Source organism: Macrosteles quadrilineatus, unplaced genomic scaffold (assembly GCF_028750875.1).
Source record: "Macrosteles quadrilineatus isolate MER2022 unplaced genomic scaffold, UCM_ALF_1.0 Scaffold_7__1_contigs__length_78375512, whole genome shotgun sequence".
Taxonomy (NCBI): domain Eukaryota; kingdom Metazoa; phylum Arthropoda; class Insecta; order Hemiptera; family Cicadellidae; genus Macrosteles; species Macrosteles quadrilineatus.
In genome coordinates this window covers 29,778,107-29,801,316 of record NW_026542600.1, presented here as the reverse complement: position 1 = coordinate 29,801,316, position 23,210 = coordinate 29,778,107, and the positions used below count along the sequence as shown (strand labels likewise).

General features: G+C 33.2%; 1 protein-coding gene across 3 annotated transcripts in view; it reads right to left on the bottom strand.

Moving 5' to 3' along the window:
• LOC128998214 (MAM and LDL-receptor class A domain-containing protein 1-like) overlaps positions 1-23,210 on the bottom strand; it is a 76,768-nt gene that overhangs the window by 22,991 nt on the left and 30,567 nt on the right. Inside the window, exons 1-4 of one of the 3 annotated variants that reach the window (XM_054424245.1) lie at positions 18,741-18,862; positions 2,945-3,077; positions 2,346-2,373; positions 790-945 (exon numbers count right to left, since the gene is read on the bottom strand). In XM_054424245.1, the coding sequence (XP_054280220.1) occupies positions 790-945; positions 2,346-2,373; positions 2,945-3,070 (310 nt within the window). In that variant the 5' untranslated portion in view covers positions 3,071-3,077; positions 18,741-18,862. Of the gene's footprint in view, positions 1-789; positions 946-2,345; positions 2,374-2,944; positions 3,078-8,351; positions 8,507-18,740; positions 18,863-23,210 lie in introns of those variants that run through there. The other 2 variants (XM_054424243.1, XM_054424244.1) reach the window with 2 other exon arrangements.

Genomic DNA, 23,210 nt, shown 5'->3' with positions numbered 1-23,210 from the left:
TGATCACATATCACAAAGCCAAATTGATCACATTGCTATCAGTCAAAAGTTTCGTAGTTCATTGTTGGATGTGAGAAATAAGCGTGGAGCGGACATAGGGAGTGATTACCACTTAGTTCTTGCAACTTTTAGAATTAAGGTACATAAGAGAAAACATGATCGTATAGGCAGGAAGCTCTACATTGATAAATAAAAAATCCCAGCAGTAAAGAATAATTTTGTAATTGAATCCACAAATTGATATCAAGTCTTGGCTGACAGTAGTACCCCGAGTTTGGGGGTGGAGAACATCTGGAAGAATGTGAAGGAAGTTTTGGAAGAGGTTGGTAAAAATTGTTTAGGAGACAGTCTCAATTGAGTTGATTTTAATAGTTCTTTTGAACGTGATTACACCTCTGGAATGACTGAAAACACAAGTTTGGAATTCTATTTTATCAATTACGGGGCCCAGGATTACTGCAGACTTGGAGGTCATCTATCCACCCCCAAAGCCATGTTCTAGTAACGCTACTGGAGCGCATAGTCTGTAAGTGCTGTATTGGAGCTTCTCCTGGAGAATAAGATAGTGGTCAAAGCACATGAGGCAAGGCTTCAAGGGCTTACTGCCTTGAATATAGGTTTGTGAAGGAGGATATTTTAACTATCAAAACATTGTTGTTATTTATTAATAATCGGTTATAGTTTTCCTCACTTTACTCTGGTTTTATCTTCAGTTTTAACATATTTTATTCATTACAGTTGCTGACTGAAGGTGATATCATATACCTATACTTAGTCAAATATTGTTACCTTTATCCGCGTCCTCAGTTCCACTAGCGTCCCTTGTAGGTCCCCCGAGCCAGTTAGACAGGGTTCCAGCCCCTAGCTCCCAGCGCAGCGCCGTCCCATTGCGGTTGGACCACTCACACGTGTTGAGATCCGCATCAGTGCCAAAGTCGCAGAGTTCTGAAACATTCACAATTGTATCCTTCTAATGTTGTTGAGTAAAAATTTGTTAAAATATCATATAGGTTGATAAATATTTATATTTGATTAAGTTTAAAATGTGAATAAAACATCACATGGTGCACAAATAAAAATAAACATTTTCAAATTTAATTCCTATTTTAATTGATAAATACCCCCGTCGCAGCAAACCTGACAACTAAGCGAATTTCCATTTGCCTGAATTGATTTTCAATTAAATATATTTAAATGAGTACCTAGGTTTGCTGCTACAAGGAAACTAATAAAGTGTGTTTTTTAGTAAAATATTAATAGCTTAGTACAAAATAAATAAGTTTGCCAAGATTCAAACTACAACATTTTACAATATTCTCCATAAGAATAACATGGGAATTTTTAATTTAAAATTTTTTAAATTTTCTCCGTTACCAATAACCGTACAAAAATACTTTTACATACTAAATTATTTGTTTTTTTAAGCTCTTTAAAAGGTATAAAGAGAAATTGGGAAACTTTGTGTTTTGAGGGTCAAAAGTGAGAAAAACCAATTTTTACCCCATAAAACCCCCCGTAAAGCCCTGTTCCCATGGTCTGATCATGCTGGTACGCGAACTCATTCAAGTTTATCCCGCTTTACACCTTTAAACCAAATTTCATCAAAATCGGACAAAAATTACTCAAGTTATCGCGTTCACGGACACATATATATATATATATATAAATCTATTATATATATATATATATATATACATATATAAAAATGTTAACGAATGGTGTTTTTGGCCTCTGGGGACATCAAAATGAAAAAGTAAATCGCTCCCGGGCTTAGGTCTTACCATGCCACCTACGGTAATAGCTACTTCCCTATAGGGAAATTCGCTAAAAATAAGGAAAATATGTTTGCCTGTGTGATTTGAGCTCAAGTTGGCTTAAATTTTATACAGTGAGACAAAACTCCTCAAGTACAGAGAGATTTACCATTCTTGTGATGCCTGATGATGGTTCTATTGTGAACCAACACTGTCACCAAAACTATATAGGATTTCCAATAGTATGGGCATTTAAACTATTTACAAATTTTACGTTTGGAATGACTAGGCTCAGTAGTCTGGCTATTCAATTCACTATGTAGGAATTACTATGGGGAGTTACTTCATATATGACTGACATGTACAGAAAACAGTATTATTTTATAACACAACAGAGTGGAAATATCATTGCCAAGAATCCATGTACCATTAAAAACAGTCAGATTTAGTGTCTTCTTTAAATTGTTATTGGTGAAAACTAAGGGCTTAAATTAAGCCTTATATCCTGGAATCATTGTTAAATATTAAATGAGAGTGGTTTCATTTATTAACAACAGAAAGACTAAACTAAAAAAAAGGAGGATTGCTTACCAGAAGTTTCTTGTCTCTTTGGTCGCTCCTGAAATGAAAGTTGAATAAATGAAATTATTGTTTGGGAAAATAAAGTCAATAATAATTTTCAATAATTATCAATATTATCATTAATAACTAATTGTCAATAATTATTAATAATTATCAATAATAATAATTATTATAATGAGGCAGAATCACCAATAAAAATGGGATGTGATTGAGATTGATCAACAAATTAAAATGGTTTTAACAGCCACGTTGTTTAATTATATTAAAATCAAAATTGTGCCACTGTTGAAACCTAAAATTCTTTATCTTCCCTACAGCGGCTGGTATCGGAGAGGAGTTTATAACACAAGGATTGTGTGATCAGATATCAGCGTTATCACACCTCTAATAATTCTTAAGGATTGTTAAGGATCAGATTCAAAACCAAGAGGACTAGTGACTTCTGTGACAAGTTCACCAGATCATTTACTTTCAGGTAAATAACATCTGACAGGAGATAGTATGCAGTAATATAAAACAATAAAACCAAATAAAATAAATGGTATATGATTTTTCAATTCTAGAATTTCAAAAGTTGATCAGAATAAGGAGGCAAAATTAGCACTTACAGCATTATTTGTGTAGTTATCCAACAGCTGAAAGAGGTTGACAGAGAGTGGTGGAGATGCGGCAACACTGGAGATAGTGGTCAGGACTACCAACAGCACAACATTCATCCACCAGCTGATACTCATGTTGGCTCTATAAGAAACATCCAAACTAAGTGCTGACTCATTATTTAATTTAGAATTTTTTACTATAAGTCCCAAGAATTCAACATCTCAAACAGATATTGATCTTGGCCTTCTAAAGACAACCGTGAAACGTGTTAAAAAAAGAGATGGCATTTGAAACCATACAAACTGCAGTTATTACATGCTTCATCTTCATGATTGCAACAAAAGGTGGGAATTTTGTGCTGATATGCTAATGGATGTCGCAGAAGAAGGTTTCTCTTATCGTTGGATTATTTTTATGAAGCCATGTGTGATATGTCCAGTAAAGTTAATCGTTATTGAGTAAGAATTAGAGAAACCAAAAACCCCTGTATGGCTGTTAACATGAGAGATTCACCAGAATTGGATATTTTCTGGATTGTGTCTTCAGTCAAAGTATATGGTCCTTTCTTTTTTTTAAAGAAAACACTTTATCAAGAATGACATAACTTTATGGCAATGGCAGTTCCCTCGATTTGGAGATGACTGATAAATTCATTTTTATGCAAGATGGTGAGCCTCCACAATTCCTTAAAATTGATTGAACATTCCTGAACAACATTCTAAATTGATGGATAGGGAGAGAGAGGAGAAGAGGATCTCATTTTTCACTTTGGCCTTCCAGATCATCAGACCTCACTCTGCATGATTTTTATCTTTGGGTGACATCAAAGATAGGGTTTTTGCTCCACCTCATTTGCTGTTTTGTTTTAAGAACTCATCTTACACATAACAGAAGCTGTGGAATCTATCACTCCAGAGACTTTATCCAATATAGGGCAAGAAATTATGATGTGTTGTGCTTCCCATGGGGCAGATGTTAAGTGTATTAAATCTCACTGAAATAACAAAAAATATTCTTCTGTTTAATGCATTTTTATGTAAAGTTTGTCTGTTATAAGAATATTAAATCATCTCTTACATTTTGAAACAACCTGTTTATATGACCAGAAATACCTTAGTAATCATATAACACGATCTTTAATATTTTTTCTAGAGTTAGATACTGTAATTTCCCATATTAGGTGAAAGAATCGAAAATAGATAGACAGATTTTCTACTAAACTTTCATTAAAAAGGTGAAGTTACTTTTATTTGTTGAGTTGAGTATTTGCTTGTTTGTAAGCTGCTTGTAAAATAGGACCAGAATGTTATCTGATGACATTATTTTTATGGTTGTAGAATGAGTCTAACCCACGTTATGCATACACGTTCCGTATGAAATAAAATAAAAGCGTTCCGGGGTATGATTTAACATTTTTCAGTGGTAAGGGTCTACAACCTTAATTTCTCAAGGTAGAATCAACTTGGGATATATGTTACCTTGGTTGGCCTAATATACTTGTCAGCAGACACAGAGACTCATTACTGTACTGGCAGTATGAATAGTTGTACTATCCTGAGCATTTTAAGAGTTTCTAGTGGCAAAGTTTCTGCATTGGTCAATGTTCACTTCTCCTGGTGGATTTAACTCAGAGCGTATTGGCCTCGTTGGCCTGAAATGCTTCTCAGACTTTGAGATTCATTGCTCACAAAATTTTTTATTTTGAAATCCAGATTTTTTATATTCTGTGATTTAAAGTACTTCCTTGTTGCAAAGTATCTGCACTTTTTATTATACTGGGTATTCAACAGAACCTTTGTAACTTTAATTTACCTTACATTCTTTTCTGAAACTAACACGAGTGCCCAAAGGAGAGGACAACGGCACACTTGTACCACTGGCATTTTCGGGGGATTATTTTATTTTACCTATTGCCATCATAACATTTGTTCTTTGCAACAATATGATGTCATCGCGATCGCAAAAGATAAGTTTACCCTTAATAATCAGACTGCGATCGCACTATATGATGATGAAGCCTTCGCGAACAGATGTTGCAGTGGTTTGACAAGAAATAGCGCCATCGTAGGAGATGATGATAATGTCTTCGTGACAATAAGGAAATGTCAAGATATTGTCACCATCACGGAAGGCGAAAATGATGTCTTCGCAGCCGCAGGGAAATGTCAAGATATATATGCGTAATCAAGGAAGACGGTGATGATGTCTTCACCACCGCAGAGAAGTGTCAAGATATTGCCGCAATCACGGGAGAAGATCATAATAATATCTTCACAACCGCTGGGGAATATCAACATAAATAGCCGCCATTGTGGATAGGGATGACGATGTCTTCGCAACCGAGGAGGAATGTCGAGGTATTGCCACGATCACCGGGGATGAAAAAGAGTCTTTATGATGCGGAGGAATGTAAATATATTGTCACGTTCACGGAAGGTGATGATAATGTCTTCATGACCAGGGGAAAATATCAAGATATGGCCACAAACACAAAGGAGATGATTATGTCTTTGTGACAGCAGGGAAATATCCAAATATTTCTGCACTCACGGAAGGCAATGATGATGTTTGGGTAAACAGAGGGGAGTCTTCATGATGCAGGGGAATGTCAATATATTGCCATGCTCACAGAAGGTGATGATGATGTCTTTGCGGTAATAAGATGGGCATATGCTCTAGATTTGGCTGCAATTCCAGGAGATTTTAGAAATTTTGCTGCGATAGGAGAGATTACCTCGATATGGGAATGATGACGGATTACTGTCATAATGTCATTATGATCCAGACAAATAGAAGATCGCAGTCTCAGAGAGGACGCAGCAAGATCATAGTGTTCCAATTCCCCTGGTCCGGTAATGGCTGCCTGGTCATGTGTTTGTCCAATTGTGGCTATTTCATTATGTCTTATTTGGGTTAAGGAGGATCTCCCTAACTCTCTTTAATGAACATGGCCATTTAATAATTTCAAAATTACCCAAATATTTCATCGTCTCCATTGTTTTGTATTGTAGCTTTGTACTAATGTTCACAATTAATATTTTGTATTGACATTGACATATATTGTGGCTATGTTATGGGGGGAGGTGAAGAAAAGGGTATTAGGAAATGGGGGAATTTGCGCTCCTGACCTTGGAGGGATGGGCACCTCTAGACACTGAGATGCCCTTCTCACCAGGTTGTTGATTCCTGACTCATGACTATTGATATCTTGTGATTTCAAAGATTATCTAGTGACGAAGTGTCTGCACTGTATTATGGGAGAACTATGTGACCTTGGTTGGCCCTGCATACTTGTCTGGCTATTGCTGACAGTGTGATTAGTAGATCGGATCAGCGACCTAATTGGTGAGTGACGAGTGACTGTGCAGGCCAATGTCAGAGCAGATGCACACGGGTGGTCACATTCAGAATGTCCTTCAGTCTTCCTGTCCCCTAGGTCACTAGTCATCCCCTGACCTCCAATGTGAATATCTCCAGTAAGGGAACTGTTAGGTTTATAACTCCAGCATGCATAGCAGAAAAGGGATCCACTTCCACAAGGTCCAATCTTCATACCAGTCTTGTCTTAAACTGTGAACTAGTCTTTATTGACTTGATTTTGATTGGAATCAAAGCAACATTATTAGGTACATCTATCTCCTGATGTCAACATAGCTATAAATAATATGTGCTCGCAGGAGAGGGGGGGGGCATAAATCCATTTAAAAAATCCTAAACATTGGATAGACAATGTATAACAAGCTATTTAGTGAATTATTGGTGCATTAAAGAAAGGTCAAGGGCGCAACATCGGGGTGGGAGGGGGTAATGGTACTTCCTCCATAGGGGCTACTAGGTATTTATTTTTTATAAAATTCAAATTTGAACCTAAACATGATTACGATTGCAGTAGCAAGAAGCATCTACGGAGATTGGGCAATCAAAATTCACAATGTTACCAAAATTGGGAGAGACGATCACGATGCCACTGCTATTGCGAGAGGTAATCATGATTTCTCCGCTATGCCGGGAAACGGTCAAAGTTTTGCCAAGATCAGGAGATACGATTATGGCATTTTCCGCGATTTCTAAAATGGTCACTATAGTGCCACGATCACAATTATCATGCTGACAATAATGATGACTTTGTGATAAAAGCACATTACTATTTCTAATCTATAAGTAATCGATAGAGCTAATGCTGTTTTCCTAATAGTAGCATGGACGTTGAAAATCAAGATATCATGTACATAGTTTAAACTTGTATTTTTGTTGTTAAATAAGCTGACAGATAAGTTTAGTTAAATTGTAAACAATAAACTTTCTGTTTTTAGCCATTGTCAAAAGAATAAAGAAATTTTGCCAACAAAGTATGAAGATTTCTTTCTCAAGATTCACAAAGAAAAATTATAAAAAGTTCTGAGATTTCCACTACCTCATGTCAGTACTGATAAGAAATACTGTATATATTTAATAGCCCAGATAAATATTTAAAAAAAATATTTTCAAATAGTGGGTTAAATAAATCTGATAAAATGAAAAGATACAATAATAATTATGTTATGGGCAATTGTGTCTGTACGTTAGAGTTATTTTTATAGTGTAAGATTTGGGGTTGTTTGCGATTCACCAGTTATTGAGTCGAGTCGGGTTTTATGTTGGGTCTCCTTATCTGTTTGTGTCTGTCTGTGTGTCTGACCTGTCAGTATGTGACGCTGTCAGGTTTTGTTAGCTTTAAACTTAAAAGTTTTTCTGTAAGACTATGATGCAGAGAGATTTATTTTAATTTTCAACATGTGGTCAAATCCGGGATTTGCCCCAAGGGCCAGCAAATTCGCTGTTCTGTTCTACACAATTATCGAACACTAAAGTCATTTAGTTATCTGATCTTAAAAAATTACATGACTACGTTTAATTGTTTGACATTAGAAATTTCAGAACGTTTGCAAAGACCTATCCTAAGTAAAACCGATTTCGTGGTATGCAAAGTTTGTCATGGGTATGGTTGATAATCCAATTTTATAAATAAGTAAAAAGTTAAATATATATTTATATATGTATATCTTTCACCCAATACATTTTATCCTGGTTCTGAAATCTAGTGTGTGAAAGAGTAAAATCTTTTGATGGCTATATTAATTGGTAATTAGCCTAAAATCGCTCACTTATTGATTTACTCGAGGGCAAATTATTGAACGACTCTTAATAATTTTTTCCGATGTTTAATAAGACAAATTAAATAATGAAGAACTTTAGTCACATTACATTAGAAGATCGACAAATGAATACGACGAAAAGATAAACAAAATCTAAACATAATACAAGGATTGTAGTCTGTAGATTAATAGTCAATGATACAAGCGTATCACTATAATTCTCTATAATTCTCACGAATAGGAGGATAGGAATTTAACCTTTAAATCTAAACACGCTTACCGTTTTTCAAGGAGACAAGCATATTATGTACTATCCCAAGACCCTGTAGTATGTGAAATAGTTTGTTAGAACTTGTGTAAAACGAAAACTATTGTAACAATAAACACACTCAAGCCGTCTCGCCTAATCTACGCTCTCGTCTTCCTCCTTTTGACGTTGACATGAACTCTTGTTATGTTTCTTAACTCACTTAACTCGTCAAGGACTCCTAGTATAGCGAAAGGATGGAAGAGCAAGCGACAAAAGATATGATAATGACACCCTATTCAAGGTTTTGTGAATTTCCTTGAATTCGTTTCAACACTTGCTTCCGCCCATAATAAAATCTAGTTTATCCATTGCATTCATAGTGGCTTATTAGTACAGTATGACTACATATTTCTAGCCTATAACTCCATGATTCCAATGACAATTCAAACACAAGAATCGGGCTGTAGCAAGTTAGTACAAAATCACCATAAAACAAATATTTAAAAATGTGCTTCGATTTGATAATGCCCATTTTCCTAAGTGCCTAGAATTATTCATTACTATATGAGCTCCAGATTGACACATGAGGCAACCCTGATATTGGGAAATGCGGAGAATATAAAAGACGCCTTTTTAGGTTTACCTGTCAGTAGAGCAAAATTGTGTCTAACTTCATTGTTCAAAGCTAATGCTGAAATAACTGAAGATATTTCGTTGCAATGCAACATATTCGAAGCTTGCAACACGTCAAACACATCAAAATGTACACATAATACAGTACATTTACACGACACGGGACATTTAAACACGAAAAAACACGATAGCGCTATTGCACACTACGGCGGTTGTATGTAGACTCCCTATGAATGAATACTATAGAAAAGACGCTTTGGGCCCGTGTGATAAACTATATTTTTCATCATATCGCACTATTCAATTCATAAAACAAAATGTTGTGAATTATTTATGCTTATAGGTTGACTCAAATTTGGTAAGATCTTGTTTCTTTATACAATCAAACAGCTGCTACCAATGTATTCAACTATGTTACCTGTTTACGTAGTTTATTAAGAGTGGTCAAATTCCTGAAGTGTCTTTACATTTTAATCCAAACATCGATTAAGCTGTATTTATTCTAGTAAGATGTGATACAAAGCAAGGCGGTGACAAACACAAATAGATTCATGTGACGATATGATAATTGTTAATGGGATCTATTTTCTTTGTCGAAATCAGCGGAAGGAGTTAAATAAGGGTTAAATATACAGGTGATAAAACCCGTAGATGCGTAGACTCCAGTCAATTCTTTTTTTACCTTAGAGAGTAAAAGAAGTATACGACAAAAGATTTATTTTACCTAACATAAAATACGCCCCAAACAATTGTATATTACTCTACACTTGTTTTGTTATATTAATTTAAATACAAACAAACTATTTAAATATTGGTTGATATTGTTATAGAGTCAAGTATCAAGGAAACAATCCTAGGAACACTTTAATACCATCAATCATTTTGATAACCATCCCTAACTTACAAAATCTGTACTTATTGACCTCAAAACTAAAATAGTTATGTTAAATAAGAGATAAACCAGAAACTTGTGTTTTACGTAACAGGGATGTATAAGCATCTCTATGCGGATTTTATGGACTATTGCAGAACATTTTTCTTCTACATGATTTTAAACACATTTTTTGAAACGACGAATAATTAAAATTTAAATAAGTGAAATATAATACAGTATGAAGAATTCTTAATGACGGTAAACTGTGAGAATATGAGAATTGCTAGTATATATTCATTCTCATGAAAATAATTTATTGTTTAGTGTAGTTCTAAACGAATAGCGTAAAGCTTGAATTTATAATTTGGTGACTGTACATTACTTTTTATAGAATAGAGGGGTCTAAACGAATAGCGTATCTTTATTGTTAAAGCTTGAATTTATAATTTGGTTACTGTACATTACTTTTTATAGAATAGAGGGGTCTAAACGAATAGCGTATCTTTATTGTTAAAGCTTGAATTTATAATTTGGTTACTGTACATTACTTTTTATAGAATAGAGGGGTTTAAAGAATAGCGTATCTTAACTGTTAAAGCTTGAATTTATAATTTGGTTACTGTACATTACTTTTTATAGAATAGAGGGGTCTAAACGAATAGCGTATCTTTATTGTTAAAGCTTGAATTTATAATTTGGTTACTGTACATTACTTTTTATAGAATAGAGGGGTCTAAACGAATGGCGTATCTTTATTGTTAAAGCTTGAATTTATAATTTGGTTACTGTACATTACTTTTTATAGAATAGAGGGGTCTAAACGAATGGCGTATCTTTATTGTTAAAGCTTGAATTTATAATTTGGTTACTGTACATTACTTTTTATAGAATAGAGGGGTCTAAACGAATGGCGTATCTTTATTGTTAAAGCTTGAATTTATAATTTGGTTACTGTACATTACTTTTTATAGAATAGAGGGGTTTAAAGAATAGCGTATCTTAACTGTTAAAGCTTTAATTTATAATTTGATTACTATTACTGTACATTACTTTTTATGGAATAGAGGGGTTCGGTTCAGGTTTACTGACCAAACAACTCTTCCAGCCATTAAACTTAAGACAATGTTTATAGTATGAATTCAAAGATCATGACAATTTATAGCAAATCAATTTATTTGCTAAAACTATTAACAATTAATATATTATTTTTTGTAAAAAATGTTCATGAATGCGATATGATTAACTATCAGTATTAATGTACCCTAAACAAACGTAACGGGTGTATATTTTTGCTTGAGTCATGTTCTCGTTGTACTTTTCACAATATCAAAGTACGCTTTGAAAGTCAACTCTACTTCCGCCAATTTTTTACCGGATACGACATGGAGCGTTGTATGAAATTTCTATTGTAACCGCAAAATTGCTTGATTCGCTTCCGGTAAGTATGCGACACTTCAATGTTTTCCTATAGGGAAAATTTTTTTCGATTTAGTATGTAGACTAATTTCTGTACACTTACTTATTAATTTGCTTACTTCATACTTATAACATTTATAATTTTTTATACTTTTGATGATAAAGCTTTGCTCAGTAGGGGTTAAAGCTCCTCAATTCAGTGAAAGAGTAATGCGTAGTTAGGGAACAGTGTTTGATGTTACAACCAACAAGAAACAATAAATGTTCAAACACTATAAAAAGTAGTTTTTAAGAAACTTAAGGCAAATAGAAGTGTTACTTGTACCTTTTATCTGCAGGGTTTCGTAAAACCCTTATATAGTAAACTTATTTATTAATTTAATTTTTTGACAATCAGAAAAATGTGATTAAAAATAAAGTGCCAACAAATGTTATCGGTTTACCATAAAATAAAATCTATTAATTACACCCTCAAAACTGTTATCAACACTTAAAGTGTAAATTATAATGGGTATAATTCAATATTTAATTAAACTGACTAAACCAAAAAACTATTTTTTCGGGGGAGAGTGATCCGCTAAACTGTGGATAGTTCTCGTCTAGTATGTCAGAAGGCAGCCAGTTCGATCGTGAAAATTCGAATGATTTGAAACTGAATCCAGCTGTCTTTGATCAATGTGCTCAAGAAACAGCTGATCTTGGGCAGTAATACATAGAGTATCTCACTCAACTACACTCATCTCTCTTTTCTATTTAGGTCTAAATACACCCCACTTTCTTCTCCATTTCATATAGTGACTAGGTGTTACCCGTCGCGTCGGCTCGCCCGATATAATTTTGTGTTTTATTACCACTATGAACCCGCTAAAGGCTAAAATTGTCTTTTGTATGTATAACTGTCCTTTCACCAGGAGTTTTTCACCTTCCTTTCACTTAGAATAATTATAGGCCTACCCTTAAACTGAATTTACCAGTAGTTGAGCTAGTTCTCTTTTTACGTGATAGAAAAGAAAAGTGTTACATATCTTACAGTTACATCCTTGTCTTAGACATCTCCGAGAGGTGGGTTCCGAACCACTGTTCCCGGCTTTGTCGCTTAATTTAGTAATTTTTGATAGGCAATATTTTGACCCCAAGTCTCCTAGATCAGAAGCCTTTCACACTCGCTGTAATCAATAGAATAGCCGCATTCTAATGCTACAATAATATGTTGCACATATTATGTTGATGTCTAGTAATAGGGTTTCGCCTAATGAAATATCACTATCATGTTTCAATTAATTATTATACTACCTAGAGAATTGACCTTGCCGACGTGAATAATTAATTCAAATCGAAGACAAACGGAAATGATAATTCTTCTAATAGTCGACCTTGTATGAAGTATAAATTGTCTCACTAGAAAAGTAGCTATAGAACCTTTCATGAATCACAATACCTGTCACAACTATACATGCAAAGGTCGGCTTTATAAGACTAGTGAATTTAGGTGACGTGAAAAAGTGGAATCAATAACTTACAATGCCAAAGTGTGAGGCTATTAACCTATAGAGCGGTTCCAGTATTCCCACACTTCGGGCACACAGAAAGACAACTAGCGAAACGCTTATAACGTCTATAAAAATTACTTATTAATTGAATGATACAAAAATTGTTTTGAAAACTATTAGGCATGGTTTTACAGTTATTATGCATGTAGCCTATTGATTGACATTCTATTGTTATGTGAATGTGTTGTGCTTTTGATGTTTTATCCGTCCATATTTATAAAACTTAATTTCAAATTTCAAAGCAAGGCTTTTTATAGTCAAACATTCCTATTTAACCCTAAGTAGGCTACGGTAAAAATCGTCGTATCATGGAATATGAGTAAGTGGTACACTTCAGAGAATCACAATTGTACGCGCCCATTTTTACCGTTTACTCCAGTGGCATTTTCAATTAAGGAAAACCCAACACTTTTTAACAATAGAGAAAAATAATAGAAAACTAGTGGAACCCCGTCGAAATCGACGGTTAATCTTGAGGTTTTATGTAAATTCAGCCAACTGCGATAGATAGAGTGAAGTCATTAAAATCTTAGTCAAATGAAGGGAGGATAAGCATAATAATAAGTATGACGATTGTGTTCCCTAAAAAACGTGATTGTTGAATTCGTTTAACACAATATTTCCTACCTTTTTATCGGCTTTATGTTGCCCAAAAGGTTTTTTAGGAGTCGTTATAATTGTTTGTTCATGAGTTTGTTTTATGTCAAAGCCACTTTCACTATCTGGGAGAATGAGTTCATATAATTAGTCTATCATGTTACGGAAAGAGTCAATATTTATTACTAACAACTAATTCCAACTGCTTTAGAAAAATCATTCAGATTGTATCCAGATTTATAAGTAAATCTTCATCTTTAGTCATAAAAATACAGAATTTTATCATCATTTAAATAAGTTTTTTCTGTATTTGATAAAAATATCTGATTCTCCAGATAGCAGTAACATTCTTACTTCAATCTAAGCAATTTTAATTCCTTCTCTTGCCACATCGACCCATGTATTTAATCATCCTGTTCTTACTTGATAATTCATTAACTTAGGGGGTAGTTTTGCCTGGCCATATCGACCACATAAAGCATGTTTTTCGTGGATGGAATGAACCATAATTGTAGGAAATTTGATCACAAATCTTGAACATTTGTGGAACCAAATGCATAACCTAGTCCAGCCTTGGTAACAAATTATGCAAATGCGATGAGATGTGATGACACTGTTGTGTTTCCGAATGTGTTGTATGTAGTGAGGTTCAGATGCGTTGTTCGACCTAGCTACATGTGTACATCAAAGTAAAAACCCTGTAGGCCTGCACATTTTTCTAAAAATACCTGAATTGACATTAGTTCACCTACTTCACCAAAACCATAGATGAAACATACTCCGTAGTTAGTCTATTCCAAAACTTGAACACAGCTCTCATCCTCAATGCAAGTTACTCATCTATGACACAATTTTCCACCCGATTATCGAAAACTTTCATACCAATAAATGAATTTGTGGTGTTCTCTCTTGAATTGAAAAATAAATGGTGATTGAAAGTAGGAAAAAAAGGCAAGTGCCAACCTTACAATACATAAGCTAACCCGATAAGGAATAGTTATATGTTCCTTTGAAAATGATATGTCACACTTATTTCATAATTTAACATTTTCTAAGAGCAATAAAGCATAGATTTTTGAACAAAACATTTAAAACGTATCATAAATTCATCATTTTGTTGAAACTATAAAAAACTTACCATGCAGTGGAGAATCATTTTAAAATCATAAATAATAATGTAAACATTTAATTTTGACAGTTTCAGTAGACCTTTGAATACAATTTTAATATTAACAGCTGGTTCATTAAAAGTAGTGTAAAATTATCCATATGATCATAATGTAAACAAAATTGCAGAGTGAACTTTAAAGGCCTCTGGGGCAGAGCCCCAAGGAAATTTACCTCTTTTCTATTTTGAGGGCTCACCTACAGACCAATACCTGTCTTTAGACACCCCTACCAAGTTTCTACACCCAGCCGTTCTCTCAAATTAGCTGTGACAAAAACTCTGTTTTCCTCCATAAGAATAACATGGGATGGGACTTTAAAGGCCACTGGGGCAGAGGGCTAACAAATTCAATACATATTATCGTATTTTGGTGTGTTGTTAACCTAGAGACGGGAGTGCCGAGTTTGATCCTTGACACACCTACAAACATTTGAGGAGTTCGACCACAGGGGTTAGTTTATGGTTCTTTCATAAAATGTTACTAGCGTCACAGAAAACATTCTTAGTATGTTTTCTGTGCTAGCGTGAACCCAAGAGAGGGGAAAAGAATCGCAGTTGACAACTTTTTCCTATCTCCGATTTAACACACATGCTGTATAAAACAAGACAAACTGATACCGGCCAATTTTTCGATCGCAAATTCTATGGAAGTTAATTCTAAACTGGGTTTTAGTATCTAAGTTGTATTTTCAATTTTTTGGGTGATCAGTAACTTATTATTATTTTATTTTTATTTAGTCGAGGTAACAGTATGATAATATAAATATAGCTCTACTAATTCAAATCATGATTAATAATAAAATTATTGTCAATAGATATGGTTAATGTTTCTTTCAAAATTCGAATTCCTCCTTCATTTTAAAACAGTAAAAAAGTGATTGTAAAATAGAATGTTTATTTTGATTTAAAGCATGCATGTATTTATCTATATTTATTTATGTGAGTAACTCATGACTATTGGACGAGAGGCTGCAGAGGTTATAATTCGCTCGCCTTACATAAAATTTACCCCTTACCTCCAAAACCATCATAATTACTATCAACCAAAATTTTACTTGTATAATATTAATTTAATTAATTATAGAATGATTTATATTTTCGTTCGTGATTTTCTTAAGGTTGTTCATTTTTTAGATACTATTCTAGTATATAAACCTGATTTTTAAGAGTTCTCAACGTATATTATATTTATAACCTTTGTTCTTTAACCACTATAGCAACCAAGGCATGTTTCTCGCTGGTAAGATCTCTTTCCACGAGCACGGGCTTGTAGCATAGATAAAAGGAGTATAGACACTGTCTTCTTCTTTTAATCTATGCTTGTAGTCCATTCGGGGGAGTAGCTATAATAGTCTGAATGTATCTCTTGTTTATATTTTTTTATGGATAAAACTATTTTGATTTCAGTTGATTTATTTTTACAATACAACTATACTAAATTATTTGAACTTCCGGAACTCATACGTATTTAAAATTTGCGGTGGATATTACTGTAGTTAATTTCTAAAATAACAAAACACTTGTTAATTATTTTGGTAGGATTTTAACAACCTAAACTTCTTGCTGAAATCGCTTTGGTAGCTTTCGTCTGGCGATAAAATGAGAGTGAGATATTTAACATAAACAAATTATAATCTGAGTGTTACCAGAGAATAAATATGCAATTCTTCTTTATCATTCCTCACCCTTTATCCGTCGGTATAAATCTGAAGTAGGCCTAAAGCATAGATTGTTTACTACAGTTTTAATCTACAAATTACTAATAGATGAGACAAAAAAACACAAATTAACTTAGACATAGCTCTTTACATAGTGTATAACTGTTTCGCTAAAATATTTTTATTTATGTATTTAAGAACGAGAATATGGAAATAAATATAATTTAAAAAATTAAGTCATAAAGCTATATATCAATTATTACTTAAAACAGTTTTAATATATGTGACTTTCATAATGAACGAACATTTTTAATTACTGTTTATAAACATAATACAGTCGGAATTAATGTAGAGAATACTGTTGTACAATACACATATAAAATATTATTTATGAAACTTGTGGTAAGTAACATTAAAGTTGTGCAAAGAATTCATGTTTGACTATAGATTAAAATGGGATATGTATGTATTAAAGAATATGTATAATATTATATAATTATAATATGTATTATTATTATAATATAATATGTATACAATTAAAGAATTAAGTAGATAAATACCCCTGCCGCAGCACACCTGCAGACTAAGCAAATTTCCATTTACCTGGTTTGATTTTGAATTCATTCTATTTAAATTTAAAAAATTAAGTCACAAAGCTATACCGGGTGTCCAGCCTAAAGTTTTCCCATAGCTAACTTTTTAATTTTAAATCTGACAAACAACTTCTTATGGGGGACTTCCCTTTATTTTTTATTCTGTATTTTGGGGTGATTTAGAAATTTTTCTAAATGGCCGCCATTTTCCAATATGGCGGACAACTTTGTTTTTTCTTATGGAACACCCTGTATTTTATGGTGTTTTTGGATACTACAGGTTATTTTAAGACATTTTTGTTCTTAGGTATTTTTTCATAAAACCAATGGTTAAGGAGATATGAACGGTTAAAGTTTATTTTCCTCCATAAGAAATGCCTTAAGTTTTCCAATAGCAAACTCTTCTTGGAAAACTTAAGGCATTTCTAAAATATAAAATAAAATACAGGGTGTTCCATAAGAAAAAACAAAGTTGTCCGCCATATTGGAAAATGGCGGCCATTTAGAAAAATTTCCAAATCACCCCAAAATGCAGAATGAAAAATAAAGGGAAGTCCCCCATAAGAAGTAGTTTGTCAGATTTAATATTAAAAAGTTAGCTATTGGAAAACTTTAGGCTGGACACCCGGTATATCACTTATTACTTAAAACAGTTTTAATATATGTGACTTTCATATTGAACGAACATTTTTAATTACTGTTTATAAACATAATACAGTCGGAATTAATGTAGAGAATACTGTAGAAATTCACTTGTAATTGAATTTGCAATCGCCTACCTACTTTTTGTCACAGTCACTAATTTATTTATACAAATATTTTATACAAGATTATTATGACGTACGTTGCCGTTCCTTGTACAAACATTTGAATTACAATCTTCGGAAAGCTATAACATACGCTATACCAATGAATTTAATTTTGACGTACTTTTATTTGAGAAACAAAAAATAATTGTTGATAGAATTTCTTTCGACCCGAAATCGACATTGATTGTTAGTACAGTACTCCGATCTCCGATTAATTATTTAGGTTAGATTTGTTTTTTTTTTCTGTTACGAATTCCTTATGATTAAATAAAAAAAACTGCTATCTCAGAGTGTGTAATAATAAATAAGATAGATTTTTAAACTCAGAAAAAATATATTTTAAAACAATTGCGTATGCTGTATTTCAAATCCAATAATATTTACACACGTTCCTTTTTGTAACAAAATAAAATGTCAATGTTTCGCGTTCACTTAAGTTAATGATTATAGTATTGGATGGATTATAAATGTATGATAAACTAATACATCACTTTTTCATAATCGTGACTGTATTATAAGCTTGCGTTTTACTATCATTACTCTACTATTAGTTTACGCTATACTTTGCAGATGATGATATTATTGGATAGAATATGACTCTATATTGTAGAATAAAATGATTCAGCGATTGTCGAATATGACTCTATATTGTAGAATAAAATGATTCAGCGATTGTAAAATATGACTCTATATTGTAGAATTAAATGATTCAGCGATTGTAATTATGACTATAGATTGCAATAACAAGAGGCTCGATAAGTGACCCTTGATAACCAGTCTAATGGTATATTTAATCGAAGATGCTATTACTACAAGAATTATAACTCACAAATTTAATATATTAATCAGTTATTACCTGTATAACACTTTTATACATTTACAAAAGATTTCAGGCGACTTATTACGTTAATTGCGTCTTAAATCTGAGTAAATTTTCAAATTTACACAATATTTACTTAAAATAGTAGCCTAGTTGATGATGATAACATTACTGTATAGATTATAGCTAAATAAGTAAACTAATTAGTTAATCAACTCTTCAGTATAATTATAAAGGATCGGCAAGTGACCTATCTTAACAGCGACTGTATGTAATGCATGTAGCCAAACACAGTTTCTACCTCGAGGATGAGTAAGAAAGTGCCTCTCTAGACTGAATGGTGCATCAGTGAATGGCGTATGGTGGACGGCGTGGGATGACTCACCACTACGGAGGACACGGAAGTTGTACCGACACTGCACCCGCCACCGCCGCCGCCGCTCTGCTGGTCACCCACCCACTCTTTTGTTTGTCCAGTCACTATAACAACCATTGTAACGACACGGCCCAGGGCCATTACCCCCGTGTCCGTGTGTGGACACGGCTACAATAGCCACCGTTCGATCCGCTTTCCCCGCAACACTACACGCTGGGCTTCAACAGGTCCATCGATCCATCGACACAACACAACACAACAATCACCGGTCACGAAAATACCTCCCCTAAACTCGGCCCGGTCCTTAACCCTTTAATGGCTAATTGGGCTGAGTAACGTGCTGCTAGCTTGGGGGGAAACAAAACATATTTTGGCTATTTTATATGACATAAACATTACTGAGCCTTAAATCCTTAACATACAGAAAAAAATTGTGGCTATTGAGGTTAATAAATACTTAACGGTTTAATATACACACCACTACTCTATAGGATCACGACTAAGCCAAGCATTAAATCAATAAAATAATTTATTTAAAAGATAAGCTAAGATTATGACGAAATATACACTCAAATACAATCACATTCGATTATCTTTGATCTCGGGCCACTTTAGTAAATGGGGCCGATTGGCCTAGGCAAGTAAGAGGTTTCAGATATGTTGGGGGCGCAGGGAAAAGTAAAGGGCTGGGGGGGGGCAGAGGGATGGGGACCTTACAAGTAAGCTGGAGGAGGACAAAATTATCTCTCGGGGCCCATAGTACTTTACGTAGCACCTCCACAAATTATTTCTCAACATTTCACATGTACAGTACAGGATAGGTATAGAGAACCAAAATTCTATTACGGTACATTTTGATTTTTAGTTTATTTTGATGAACAGTAGACAGGCATAAGCTTAGAGCTTAGATGATGTTTTCAAAGTGCAATAAAATGTTTTAGTAAGATTATATGATATTCGTAGATACTATATTGGCATGTATACACTAATTATGAACTAAATTAGGTGGTATAAATAGAAATTAATCATTGGCCTTTTATAATATCAATAAGTTTGATATAGGCTTAACTATAACTGTAATGTGTTTACAACATAATAAAAGTTTAATTATTTGTCTAATGTTAATATTTGATTGTGGTAAGTTTATGTAATTTGCACACATTCAAGTCATGCAGATCTCGTCATCTCTGTCACTCCGACCAAAAAGTGCACTTTTATGCCATATAAAGGTGTGCAGAGTTTAGCACAAAAACTTTTTGACATTCTTACTTCAGAAAGACAGTTTTAATCTAACTGCAGTTAAATGTTTTTGGTTGCAGCATTGTATTTAATTAAAAAAAGAAGAAAGAAGAAGAAGAAAGAGTGCTTCATTGAAATAAAATAATATTGATACAATGTTTACAAATGCACACAAAAAACCATGGTCAAAGACAGTCTGTTTGTGGTCCACATATTTATATACAAATTTAACACCTTAAAAGAGTCCATGAATCACAACATACAATTATTATTCATTACACAAACTGAGTTCCACTACAGAAATATATTTACATAGCACATACTAAAACAGAACAGAGTATAAATTAATAAAAAATACAATTGAAATATAATGAAAAACTTAATTCTCCTTACAAACAATTAATTTATAAAATAAGACTGTGAATTACTTTGATTTCCACCTTTCTCATGAGAACCGAATTTTTAATTTTAATATTGAAATTCCACTTTGACTGTACTTCAGTATTTGACTGACAAAGACCTTTAATTTGATGCAAATCAACCTATGCTTATGTTAAAGATTTATTTCCAACTCCTAGTCCCTCTGGGAAGGCAGCTTATCACTAGTACTTGTGTACATGGCCATAAATGGGAAAAAGCTGCACTTTTTGATTGGAATGTGACATTTTCTGTCGTCATAGCTGATGCCAAAAGGTAACTTTTCATATAGGGAGCCACTTCAACTATTTTACCACTATTTTACTTGGAGCCTTGGAGCCTATTTTACTTGGAATTTCTTTGGAGCCTGAAACACAAACACCCCTGGTAAATCGGCCCTCACCATCGCAGCCTCACCTGACTCCACAAAACTGTAATTTAAACTCTTCTCTGAACCACCTCGTCAACCTGACTTAAATTTAAAATTGGCAAAAAATTCAAAAACAAAATTATCATCTATTCAAAATTTTAAATCAATTAAAATATTTCATCAAAATATTCAACACCTCTCATCTAGAAAAGAGTCTTTGGAAATTGTAATGGAGGAGATAAAACCAAATATTATTGTTTTGACTGAGCATAATATGACAAAAGGTAATCTAGAAAGATTTAATTTAAATCAATTTTCATTAACTGCCGAGTATTGCCGCACCACCACTTCAGGTGGAGGTGTGGTGATATTTTCAGAGAAGGGTTTGAAAGCTAGGCCTTTAAATTTAAAAAAGATAAAAGAGCTTACGGAGGATAAGATTTTTGAATGTTGTATAGCAAAGTGTAAAATAAATAAATTTAAGTTTGTTCTTGTAGGTATATACAGAAAGCCTCAGATGCAAAATATGGAGTTTCTTAATAGATTGGATAGGATGTTAGAATCTCTAGTTGCTTTAAAGGATGAGACAAATTTTATTATTGTAGGGGATTTTAATATTGATGTTTTAAGTCTAAGATCAGAGGTTCAGGATTTCAAAAATATCCTTTCTTATTATAGTTTTAGTTATTTAGTAGACTTCCCCACAAGAGTAGGGCCTACATCAGCAACGGCCATAGATAATGTTCTTACCAATTTAGATCAATCCCTCACAGAAGTAACAGGGTTTATTACAAATCTTTCAGATCATGACAGTCAATTACTAACGCTTAAACTGCCGACTGATCATAATTCACAAACTAAATTTCAATACATTGAAAGTAGGGATTTTTCAGAAAAAAACATGAATATTTTTCTCAGACAACTCCAAAATGAGGACTGGTTACCTTTATACATGGCTAGGGTAGAGGATAAGTTTGACACTTTTGATAACATATTTCAATACTATTTTAACTTAGTATTTCCTAAAAAGAGAGTAAAAAGGAATTTAAATAAAAATAAGTGTGGCTGGATTGGTACAGATTTAATAACTGAACAACAAAACATTGTGGAGTTGACTAAAGAAGCTAAGATTACAGGTAATATGGAGCTCTTAAATCACTGTAAGAAATTGAATAAAAATTACAAAAATAAGCTATTAAGGGAAAAAAATCTTATTATGATGAAAAAATAAAAAAATCAGACAATGTATCGAAAAAAACTTGGGAAATAATCAATAGGGAAACAGGTAAAAATTCAGACAGTCTAAAGAAAATAATTTCTAAAGTAAAACATGAAAATTCTGTAGTAAGGGATCCAAAAACTATATAAAATACTTTTAATACATTTTTTACTGAAGCTATAGAGGATTTAGTGCAAAAAACATCCTTAAACTCTTGTTCTCAGTCATCACCTGGGCCAGCACAAATACCTGATGCTTTCCAAAATGAAATGAAATACAGATTTCAATGCACCCCAGTCGATGAGAAAGAGATAAAACACATCATCTCGTCCCTTAAAAATAAACTTTCTAGTGGTCATGATGAGGTTCCCTTGAAACTAATCAAGCATGCAGGGGAGTCATTACTAAAACCCTTAGTGCATTTAATTAATAGCTCATTTAATAACTGGAATTTTTCCTGACAATTTAAAGATTTCCAAGATTGTACCAATTTACAAAAAAGGAGATAGAATGGAAGTAAACAATTATCGACCTGTTTCTTTATTGCCTTCAATTTCAAAAATATATGAGAGGGTGATGTACAATCGTTTGGTGGATCACCTGTTAAAAAATAATCTATTTGATGATCAGCAACATGGTTTTCGCAAGGGTAAATCGGTAACCACTGCTTTGGTAGACTTTACAGAGACTATTATAGAATCGGTTGAGAAAGGAAATAAAGTAGTTGGTATTTTTATGGACCTCACAAAAGCATTTGACAGTATTTCACACAAAATTCTTTTAAATAAATTAAAAAATATAGGTTTGCCTAACTTACAATTAAAATGGTTTGAATCGTATCTATTAAACAGAAAACAGTACGTGGAAATTACATCAATTAAAGACAACCAAGTTTTAAATCACAATTCTAATATAATGGAAATTAAACATGGCGTCCCTCAGGGATCAATTCTTGGGCCACTGTTGTTTCTGTGCTACGTTCAGGGAATGCCCTCTATTATAAATAATACTAATGACACGCAAAGAAATTTGATTCTCTATGCTGATGACTCAAATCTAATATCAACATCTAAAACATATCAAGGTCTTGAAGTATCATGTAGGGAACAGATAAAAAATATCAAATCTTATTTCACAAGAAATTGTTTAT